Source organism: Carica papaya, chromosome 8 (assembly GCF_054855325.1).
Source record: "Carica papaya isolate Zhongbai chromosome 8, ASM5485532v1, whole genome shotgun sequence".
NCBI lineage: Eukaryota > Viridiplantae > Streptophyta > Magnoliopsida > Brassicales > Caricaceae > Carica > Carica papaya.
The window spans coordinates 26,840,827-26,852,769 of record NC_142316.1 but is presented as its reverse complement, the minus strand read 5'-3'; the positions used below and the strand labels follow the sequence as shown (position 1 = coordinate 26,852,769).

At 36.1% G+C, this 11,943-nt stretch overlaps 2 protein-coding genes across 2 annotated transcripts; both read right to left on the bottom strand.

Annotated features, from left to right (window-relative positions):
• Positions 1-399: 399 nt before the first annotated feature.
• LOC110817225 (uncharacterized) lies at positions 400-4,356 on the bottom strand. Its single transcript, XM_088210362.1, has 9 exons — positions 4,206-4,356; positions 3,847-3,989; positions 3,480-3,577; positions 2,801-3,018; positions 1,905-2,636; positions 1,637-1,785; positions 1,343-1,564; positions 1,108-1,257; positions 400-888 (listed from the first exon to the last, which is right to left on the bottom strand). Exons 1-9 carry the CDS (start codon positions 4,354-4,356, stop codon positions 631-633), a joined length of 2,121 nt encoding a protein of 706 aa, XP_088066488.1. The 3' UTR covers positions 400-630.
• Positions 4,357-7,221: 2,865 nt separating this feature from the next.
• LOC110817081 (uncharacterized) lies at positions 7,222-11,525 on the bottom strand. Its single transcript, XM_022045476.2, has 2 exons — positions 11,383-11,525; positions 7,222-9,686 (listed from the first exon to the last, which is right to left on the bottom strand). The coding sequence occupies exon 2, from the start codon at positions 9,588-9,590 to the stop codon at positions 7,644-7,646; it is 1,947 nt and encodes a 648-aa protein (XP_021901168.2). The 5' UTR covers positions 9,591-9,686; positions 11,383-11,525; the 3' UTR covers positions 7,222-7,643.
• Between the last annotated feature and the right edge of the window lie 418 nt (positions 11,526-11,943).

The window sequence follows — 11,943 nt, the reverse complement described above, 5'->3', positions numbered from 1 at the left end:
TCTGAGTTGATCATTGACATCACTGGATTTCGTTCTCAATACAGTAAATTAACTTAAGAAAACCCTAATTTTGACATAGGCTCATTGTGGGAATTTAAATTTAATTTAATTAAAAAAGTATGAAAATCCTACCAGGCTAGTAAAAAAATTAATTAGTGCATGAAGTGTATTCAAAATACAAAACAATATATTTAAAAATACAGACATTCATGTATAGTTTGATGCAGACATACTTGTATGGTTATTCCAGACATACTTGTAAAAATAGTTTGATGGCAGGAAGGGAAGCATTTCTCTTCGAAGGTATACGGAAATCTTCCATTACCGGGATAATCTTGCATTCTTCAAACAAGTTAATTTTGGCAAATTAACATTTATAATTTTATATAATAAAATTCATGACAAAGAATACCGAGATAGATTGATTAAAAATTGGGAGTTGATTATACGATGTGAGTTATTAGGTCTAATGAACATTGCAAGGCATTATTTCTTGGAGAACTTGAGTAGATTTACAGGTGTAAACCATCAAACAAGCATTATCTTTGAAAGGTGCTTGCTCCACACCCCCATACGCATAATTATTTTTATAGACGTGTGCGTCGGTATTGCTATATATTGATGGTTTCATTAATAGTAGGATTGTCCATGATGTGCAGATATGCTTGAATTTCTGGAAGACAGGATCTGTATTGAGGGGGATGGTGGAAGTGGAGTCATCTGGTTGGAGGTGTATACTGAGCTATTCTCTACCTTATCCCCTTCGCCTTCGCCTTGTGAATCAGTGGAGCCTGGTATGCTGTCTCCTGAGTCTGATTTTGCTGGAGAGAAGTCTCTAATACCGCGCATTGTATCTCCTTCCATTATGTAACTTAAAGCATATACCACCTGCAATGATATAAAATATTTCTTATAAAGGGAGCATTATTTCTAATTTTTCTCTTTCTATTATATAGCTCATTATTTTCTAGGAAAGTCTTTCCCATGAAACAAACCAGAAAAGATAAAAACGAAGGGCGCGTTTCTCTAGTTTCCTCAATTGATCTGGTACTCTTTACGGGCAGGGTACAAGTTCATGTACGAGCAGTTACGTAATGCAATGCTTACCTTGTCCATTGATAATCTCTTTTGGGGATCCTTACTGAGACATTTTTCTGCAACTCGTACCATCCAGAATAACTGATGAACGTCATGGGAGTGTAAGATCCTGGGGTCAATTAAATCTGGGTAGTTCCTCTCTTTTAATAAAGGTCTTGCCTGCTCCAGATAAACCCTTTGAATTAAATTAATAAAGGATGTTTAGAAAGGTGAGTAACTGAACCATGGTTTTAAGATTTTGTACCCATCCCACTAGACTTTTCCCTCCGAGTAATTTGTCTGTGGTCTTCAGTCCAGTGATAAGCTGTAACAGAACCACCCCAAATGAATAAACATCGGTCTTGGTTGACACTTTCCCACATTCTGCATATTCAGGTGCTAGATATCCCAGTGTTCCCACCACTCTCGTCTCCGAAGAGTGATCTGGATCTCCATGTTTAGTTCTTGCAAGGCCAAAATCTCCTAACTTAAACACTCAACAAGTTAGCTGAAATGATCATATCGATGTTTGGATTATATATTGTAGTAGAGTTATTACCAGTGTTTCATAATCATGTGTTACAAGGATGTTATTAGGTCTCATATCCCTATGGATGATGTTGTTTTCATGTAGATATTGTAAGCCTCTCGCTGCTCCCAAAGCTATTTTCATTCGCTTTTCCCAACTAAGAGGCCTGCGAGTATGCTCTGCAATATTTTAGCAAGATTCTTCAGAGATTAGACTTCACCAATTTGTAACAGTCATAGTTACAAGAACAAATATAATGTTTCTCAAGCGTTATTGAAATTGCATGTGCTATTCTTACTTGACAAATGTTGGTCCAGTGAACCATTGCAGACATATTCGTAAACCAGCAACCTATGTTTTCCTTCAGAGCAAGATCCCAACAGCATGACCAAGTTCTCATGTCTGGCTTTGCTTAGTACATGAACTTCAGATTTGAATTCTTTCTCTCCCTGCAAACTTACATTTTTATGTTGCTTTACTGCAATTTTCATCCCATCCGCCTCTCCTTTGTAGACAGAACCAAATCCACCTTCTGACAGAAAGTTTGTATCAGCAAATCCGTGCGTAGCTGCTTGGAGCTCTGCATAAGTGAAGCTCCTCTTCCATCCTATCTTTGGTCGTCTGTTTTTGCACATCGTGCAGATGGAATTTTTGAATACCTCATCTTTTGAACTGTCTCCCATCCAGTCATTGTAGATGACTTGCTGCTTTTGTTGGTCTGGAGTCCCCGTGTTAAGGCCCTTCTCTTGATTATAGTGATCAATGCCAAATGGGGATTGTTCTACTGCGGAGTCCTGTTCAGAGTTTGTAGCATACTGTTCCCATTGACAACAGGGTGAATACTGTGTCTGGGGAAAACTAGAAGCTTCAACATTTCCTAGGCTTGATGGTGTAGTCTTTGAGGCGAGCTGCTCATTTGATGAGGATCTAGAAAAAGAGCTAATTTTCTTTTTACTATTCCATGAGAGTTCTGCACGATCATCGCCTACTTTTTCTTTTACTGAGCTGGTCCTATGTGGGCTTAGAGATTCTGCAAGAACATGAATCCACCCTTGTTAAAGCATAGATGTTCTATTTGTTTATATGCCCATTTTTGGGCATGCCGCGAGAAAGAGATGTAGCCTGTTTATTTTTTATACGCTTTATATTGTGATTCACATTAATAAATTTTAAAATATTTATGAAGCTACTTACTGCTAGGAGTTTCTACTTGTGGTGGACTTCCTGGTATCATTTCATCATAGGTTACTTGGTCTCTGTCTCTTCTGGGTCTGGCTGTAATAGGGTGTTCATGCTTATTGTCCTTTCTTACTTTTGGCCCTCTCAAATGCTCGATAGAGTTGTTGCGCTTCATCTTTGATATGCCACAATAGAGCTTATCCATGAAAAACTTATCTTCTTTTTTCATATGCCTGTTGCATAAATGCACGTTAAAAAAATTAGAGAATTTGGTTCTGTTTTATCTGTTAAGGGAAGACAATACTAGATTTGTCTAACCATATTGTGGAGAACCTGCAGCTAAGCAGTAGAGCTCTTTAGTAGCTCTACAACTATCACTTAATTATGCTTGTGTCTCACAGTGTCTCATAATACATAGATGGAAAAAAAGAAAAACCAAAGACGTGACCTCATCAGGGCCAAAATCTCCCTCTTGTATAATATAAAAAAAATGTATATGCAGATGCTTCCCAAGTGAACTAGTGACACTTAGGTGTCACTAGTAACTGTAATGGACTAAACTAGCAGAAAATCTTCTCTCCCTATAGATTAGAATGTCTAGTACAATGATTTTGGACTTAGACATTTACTTGGTTAGCAACCCAAGAAGAAGATTATACCGAACCATGGGCAACATCTTGAAATTCTCACTGACCTGTCAAGTATTACCCATGTTGCCTTCAAATTTCTGGCAGCCTTTAAGGCAACTGTCCTTGATGAGGAGCCTGCAAGTACCTCTATACCGAACTGAATCTGAGAATTTTCAGATACAATATCAATTTAAAAAAAAGAAAAATTGGTAAGTGAAAAACATGACTTTGTAACCTTTCCTGTGATTTCTCATTGGTATATGAGCAGCCTAGAAAAAGCTAATCACGGAATAGGATTCTTAAGATGGGGCTTTATAGTATGATACTATGAGTAATTCATTCTTTTTACTTTTGATATGTTCTTCTGACATTATCACAAAGAAGTAACAACAAGATGTTGAGAAACTATGAATCTGGCAACAGATATTTCACCTCTTCTGCTTCACAGTGCTTAGAGATCTCCATAATCTCTGGATTATTTATGTACTCTTCCTGCCTCCTTGCAACTTCTTCTGCAACAATTTTGTTGTTTGTGCTGAACATGGAAGTGGAATCCACCTTGATTTTGTATCCCACTGAAAAAGAAAAAAGGAAAGGAGGATAAGAAATGGGTGTTTGGACAGAGGAAAGGAAGGGATAGAGGAGAAACCAGTGATATTCTGTATGATACAACTGATTTTTATTGTTAAAATATTTTCTGAATTTTCTTGCATGCTTTTTCGCTTCCTTTACGAGTCAAAAAAAGTATCAATGCTTACGGAGTTTCCCAGGTCTCCTGAAAAATAACGTACTAGGGTTATTAACCTGGTGAAGAACTCCTATAACTGTAAGTTTGTCTCCAGGCTTAAGTGATAAGCCTTCAAAGATGGATGCAATTGCGCCCGGATTACATTCCCCTGATGCATCCTGGATCACCACCACTCTTTGAGGTTCTGCAGACATGTTTGTTCTGGTTGAAAGCTTCTACTATGAATGTTGATAGGCACTATGACACTGCCTTAGTAAAAACGTATCAACATTCTTATATTTCTTAAAATTTTGGGGACTCTAGTGTGTTAGAACAAACCTAGAGGAGGAATACATCCTACCAGCTATGATCTAGAAGATATCAATCTGCTTAGACTATTATGTATAATTGTAACTTGTTTACTCGGACTGGGGACTAAGTTGCAGCTAATAATAACAGTTTAAGAAATGCTGGGACAGATGCGAAAGCGTGATGAAGAAAAGGCAAGAACACCCAGAGATCAGTTTTAATTTTGATATGTCATCAACAGTGAAAAAGACAACTTCTTTAAAGAAGAACTTGCAGTTGCAAGTGGTGGTGAATCCAAGCAAGCATCCATGGTGTAACTTCGAGCGCATATTCGCATATCCAGGAACCTAGAAGTATATTCATATTATAGGACACAATTGAGGTCAGTTCTTTGTTTCATGTGTTGATAACTCCTATGCTTTCTCCATATAATTAATTATTGTCTGTACATTGCTGGCACGAAGGTAGGACAATATGTTGTAAGCGATGGAAGCAAAGCACTGAAGGAAACACAGGTTGGTTGGTAAATTGTTTGTTTTTGTTAGAATATTATAACACTTTTGGAGCCTTACACATCAGCTTAAAATATTGGTTACTACAAAATTATTGAACCTTTTTGTGATACCCACAACAGCTGCATTGTGACGGCTGATAATGCTTTGATTGTCCGGTAGCTGAGTTGCTATGGATCCGAAACAGCTAGCGGGAAGCTGGTTTCAGCAAAATGTTTTATTTGAGCAAGATTACTGCAGTTACGCAGTAACCAATACATGTAAAGCATTTGGTTTTACTCTTTCAGAACCATATTATTATGACAAAAGTTATCCTGTTGGCTTCAGCGATAACATTCTTTTTAGGTCTGCAAAGAATCATTTGCCACTTATTGTTTTTGACTTTGCTATGTCTGGAGCTGGGTCTTTTGGAGTTTTAATGCGACTCACCAACAGTTTTACTCCTGTACATGGACTCATGCAATTGAAGTCCATCTAGTCAACAAAATTCCCATGCCTTAATAGCAAAAAATGGAGTAGATCGATGAAAATAGATGGTTGTAAGTTAGTAGGATTATATTGAGACAAGGACAAGAATGATGCTCTTCAAGTGTTATATAGTTCCATTGGCTAGTGTTTTCTTTTTTCCTTTTTTCTTTTTGAGATTGGTTTCTTTGGATGGTTTTAGCAAGCAGAGAAGTAGAAAATTTCTTTGAAGCACTTTCTTTTAATGTACTGGCGTTATCCCCCATTTTATTGTCTACATATTAATCGTTGCAAAAATTAAGCATATATATGATCAATGCTGGAACTATGTTCTATTTCCTATGCTTTGTCTTAGTTGTTTATGTCTGTTTCTTTTCTGTCTTTGCCAACAGATTAACCTTATTATTATTACTGTGATACTTGGGATTGTGATGGGGCATATACTCATTTGGAAGTACTCATTGTGTTTCAGTAATAATACATCTCAGATCCTTATGCTCAGACACTTACATGCTTGTTTGGAAATAAGAGTAGCTTACCAAATGTCAAATTAAATATATATAATCAAATAGGCTCACCTAGCGTTTATCACCAAAATAATATTGAATTAATGCAGTTAACTTATGATTTAAGGAAGAGTAATGGGATCTCAAGTTGATGATTCCAAAGTAGAGTACAATGTATTTATTAGTTGTCTAGGTTCAAGGCCAATACATCTCTTCTGTGTTTCTCTATATAGGGTTTTTACTTTTGTTTTTTCAGTAATACAACTGATGATTTCAGAGTTATAAACATTCTATTTTAATTTTTTAAAGAAAAATCACAGTTTTAATTTTTAAAATTTTTGTTTTGACATCCAATAAATTTACGTATTTTTTAATATTCTTTTAAATTTCACAAATATATTCCATAAATATATATTTGTAATAAATTTCTATAGAAAAAATTATTTATTTTTAACAATTAATGTTTTATCTAAACATACAATTACTTATTATTAAAATAAAAATTTATCTACTTTAAATAACTTAAAATATTAATGTTGAAAACAGCTTTTCAGTAATTCCAAAAATTCACTTAATCTACATTTCGACAATGTCTCAAATATTATTTCTACTTATTGTTGCCATGCATTAAGAGTTTTATAATTTATATTTGCCGGAAGTACAATGGATAATTGCTAAAATTTCTGCATTCAATATTATGTGCGTCAATATATATATATATATATATAGTTGAATAGAACGATTCTTAAACTTTTAACAATATCACGAAGAACTTTAATCATATATTTTTCACACCCATCTGGCGTAATATATGTAAATATATGTTTTAGGTATTTGCATTTTCCGTTAGTTTTAAAAGGAAAAAAAAAAAACTTGAGCTTCCAAAAAATGGAAACAAAACTTAGGGTGAAATTAATTTGAATTTATAAAGCCAAAGGTCCAAGATTAAAAATATATATATATATATATATATATGACAGAAGTAAAGACAAGAAGAAATATAACTAAACAACTTTTCTTATTGTGAAGTTGACCACCCAGTTCCGGTACTCTCTTACTCGTTTCTTGACTACACAGTATCTGAGTACTATCTCTTACTCATCTCAAAGAAGACAAAAAGAAAAAATCTTAAAAGTACAAAATTCATTCTAATATAAAGTTATTCACTTGAATATTATAGCATCACTTGGAAAGAACACCTATAGCCACCTAAACAAGTAATCAACTACGCCAAATAATTATAAACACTATATAAAAAGATCTCCAAAACTAGTAGAGAACATACATATTTTCCAAGAAAAAATCTATAGTTAAATAGATAAACCCATTCCTATAACACCATAAAATTGTTGTTCAAGTTCAATTAGAAACCCTCCCCTCAATCTCCTCAGATGCTACAATTATATATATACCACCAATACATTTGGAAAGCACAAGCAGCCCACAGCCAAGGAGATGAAAAAGGACAAAATGGATCTCTATTAACTTAGAAATTTCTATCTAGAAGGCTTCTCAAAAAGAAAACACTTTTATTAGCTATGGGACCTGTATGGCATAATAAAAGCCAGAACCAGAAACTAGGGGCAAAAAATAAAATGCTCTCATTCTTGTATGTTATATCTCAAGCAATACCTACCTGCCAATGTAATATAACTGAATTAGGACCTCATGCGCATCCTTTTCAGCACAGATATATGTCATCCGGGAAGACTACACAACACTTTTCTTGTTTCTAAAATTCTCCTTCAGCAATGCAAACTTCTTCTTGCATTGGTTAACCGTCTTTCCAGGAACTGCAGCCGCAACTCTCTCCCAACGCTGACTGGTTTCCTTTGGAAAGGTTTTTAAAGCCTGAACTAGTGCTCTTTCTTGTACAGCAGACCAAACATCCTGATCTGAACTTGAAGAAGTTCCATTATCAGCTACACCTTCAACAGGATTCTGAACACTTGCACTTCTACTGTTAGACTCTTCTGTCTTATCTGTCTTTGCAGGGCTACCTCCAGCCTGCCTTGCAGTTGGGGCCCCTTCTATTTCCTCTCTAGTCGTAAGAGGGGATGCAATGGACTGAGCAGGTTTCCTCTTCTCAAGAAATGAATCAAAAGCTTTTGCAGAATCAGGCTTCTGGAGGAGGACTGTTTTGGTTGCCTTCAGAATTTCTTCCACAGATCTTCCGGTGCCAATATACTCTGATATAACCTCCCATCTCCGAGATGTTCCCTTGGGATATTTCTGCATGCCTTTCCTCAAGAGTTCAATCTCTTCCTTCCCCCATGGTTTCTCTTTCTTCTCGGTGCTGCCCAGCTTGGCATTTCCAGTGGCCCCTAAAGAACCATTCTGCTGCTCTTTCCTCTCATGTTGTTTCTTATCATCCACATTATTATGATACCCAAGTGCATCTCTCAAAACTTTTGCTAGCTCTGCCCCTTCTTTTTTTACCATCATATCACATATGTTCCTCATCTGCTCAATGTCAAGTGACATGCAAAGATTTTCTACATCATCCTCAGAAATATTAAGCAAGCCCTGGGCCAAAACAGGTGCAGACAGTGTCCGAAGACGAGTTCGCTCTTTCCGCAACAGCTTCTTCTCCTTCTCCTTCATTTTTTTCTGTTGCAAGGCAGCTTCAGCAGCACGCCTTTCTTCCTCCTCTTTTCGCCGTTTCTCCTCTTCAGCAATTCTAGCAGCCTCCTCCTCCTGCAACTTCTTTGCTAGAATCTTAGCTTCTTTTTTCCTTTGCCTCTCAGCTTTCTCCTCTTCTTTTCTTCTTAATATTCTTGGGTCTCTTTTATATGCATTGTCAACAAGAATACGTATACGAGCATATTCCTCCTTCCTAGCTTTCTCTGTAAGTTTTGCATTCTGCCTCTCCATCCACCTCTTATGATCACGAGATTCAGCTTGCTCAAGATCAAACTCATCAGCATGTGGGAATTCCCTCCAACTTTTAAAAGTGTACCAAAAGTTATAAAATGCATCGACTTGTTTCAGCGAAGTACTTTCATCACCCAGAGTTGGCACTGGTTGGTTCACAGACCAACGCCCATTCCTCATAAAAGCTGGACCGAACACCTTGAAAAAATCTTGTGGGGTACAGTCTGTTGGGACTTCATCATCAAATTCATCTGATGAATCATAGATCCTTCTCTTTATAGGATCAATCAGAACCTCATATGCTTCTTGGATTAACTTAAAGTGATTCTCTATTTCATCCTTCTTGGCTTGTTTTGCATCTTCAGTCTCTTCAGCAAGAAGAAGAGCAGCCAACTTATCAGGATGATGCTTTAAGGCAGCCTCACGGTAGCTTTTCCTGATCTGATCCTCTGTGGCAAGGTACCTTAAGTGGCTCAATCCCAAGAGAGCATAGTGATCCTGTTGCTTACCTCCAGCACCAGATTTCTTTTTTCCTTTACTGCTATATGAATCAAATGATGGTATATGCGCCTTTTCATTATCATCAGAGACAATCTGATCCTCAGCATCTGCACCTTCCTCCTCACAACCAAGGACTTTTAGAGCAGCTGAATGAAAAGCATGTCCAGCAGGTTCAAATCTTAAAGCCTTGATGGGAAGGCAATTTGAAGAAACATAGATTGGCTGTCCATCTACAAGCTCTTCAGTGTAGGAAATAAGCCGAAGGCTTGTGAGGACTGCCATAATATTCAGAATAGATCAACACAATAATAACCAAGAATTACTTCAGCCCACTCCAGTGTCCCGTCTAATATATGAAATGTGACTGTAGCTCCAAAACTGCATAAACGAATGGGGCTCAATCAGTGAAGCTCATACAGGAGTTGCTGCAGACGCATAATAGAATAAACAGAAACATAATAACTTTTGCTAACTTGTGAAGGTGCCTCTAAGTTGCTAACTGGGGTAAGTTCCAGAGAGCAAAGCCCATAGTAAAAGACCCCAGGTTGTATGTGTCAAAGAAAGCAGTGTAGCAACAGCATCCAAACTATTAATAGGTGCATGTTCAATATGATCTTCATGTTCCTAATCTTTAACTGTTTCACGCAAGGTATTCTATTTGGATACCTTTAATATTCTGGCTTTGTGCACAGACTTTACTGAATGCCCAAGTACAAGTGATGTAAACGATAGTCGATGGATGATTGTGCCTTATTTTGGGAAGAAGGTAAAAGAAGCTTAATTAACAAAATCTATATGTTTTTCTTGTCCCATGCTCAAAGGTCAAAAGAACATGACTGAAAGATTCTACCCAAGGAGCTAAACTTTTATACCAGAAAAGGTAACTTCTGTACATTACCAGGTAGGACGAATAAAGATTCTTCGATTAATTTGGAAAATTCCTTTAAAAAACCTTCCTTTACAAGAATTGGATCCTTTTCTGGCCCTCTTTATTTTATCATGGCTAATGGTTCAAGAGAAGCACATGACTTAAAAAGAATTTTGCTAAATGTGTCAAACTGTTGTTTCCCGAAAAAATAAGACAAAGAATACCGTGGCGTACCAGGTAAGAAGAGAAAAGATACTTTAGTTAATCCTTCCAATTTGAAGATTCATTCAGCAAAACATATCTTTTTTTTTCCAGAAAAGGATTCTTTTTCCTACCAAATAGGCTAGTCTTCCCCTCCATACATCCCCCATACCAAGAAAAAAGCAATCTGAATGTCAAATTCTATGTTGGCAGGACAAAATAATGCATGCAACATGAAAGATAATGTACCCGAAAAGAGAACTCAATACAAAAAATTCCAAAGCACTAAAATAGTGCTAATGCAGATTGCAGATAAATAGATAGCTAACGAATACATTCAATTAATTGACTATCGAAAGATAAGAAAACAATAAAAATTATCTCATCTACATTTAAAGTATGTAGGGCTACATAAATTTCTTTTATCAATTCCAAATTTTCTTTATAACAAAGTCTCATTCGATGTATAACCAAGCGAACAAGAAAGAGTCACAACCCTACTCCAAGAGAAAAATGATAACAACTCAAAAGCAAATATCAAAAAGACCAGAAATCCCTCCCAATCCCTGAGCTACAACCTGTGAGAAAAGACCCTTAGCAAATTAGAGGGGTACAGTAAAGACTATCCATCAACAACTATGCAGCAAACGAAATGATCCGGAAAAAAAAAACAATCCTAAACATCGGGCGAAAACCAGCACTCCCCAGCACGCGAAAGCCAATGATTATCAAAGAATATAAGTTATATTTCAACGGGGACTAGAAGGGTTTAAAAGTTTATCAAAAGCAATAGGAGAGAATGAGATAGATGGCGGCTTCAAACTAAGAAATCGCAGCTGCCGAGTGCCACCGTTTAGCAGCTGGTAGGAGGTCGGATCGTATAGATAAGCTGGACCTCACACGTCGGCTAAGTAACAAGATATATATATGTATATATAGCAAACAATGAGCATGCGACTGAGATGCAAAGATAAAGGGGAAAGAATGATGAAGAAAAGTACTCACTGGAGCCACCAATCGGCTATGGAACGGAGAAAACAGAGGACGGCGTCTGGTGCTGGTCGTATACGTTTTCCGATTTGCAGCAGTAGCAACAGAGAGATGAGAAGAAGAGTGGAGGAATAGGAGTTGCGTGGTTAGGGTTGAGGTGTTATATGTATTGCATGTGGAATTAATTGTAATTTCGATGGTTTGTTGAGGGTAATTTTGTCCCAAAAATTTGCTGATTAATCAGTATATATATATATATATATATATTTTAAGAGGTAGTTGTATTATATAAAGGAATTTCTGGTTTTTATTTTTTTATTTTTCATTCTATAATAAAAATTATAATTTGAGATATTAACGTAAATTTCAAATTTTAAAAAAATGTAAATTATATTACAATAATAAAATAACTAACCATATATCAAATGTTATATATTTTTTCACTTTAACCAAATTTATAAGACATTTATTTTCATACAATATAAAATTTTATATGAAAATTTTTTATTATTTAAAGTAATGATTATAATAATAAATTATCTATTATTATTTTCTGTTAAATTATTTTTATTTACG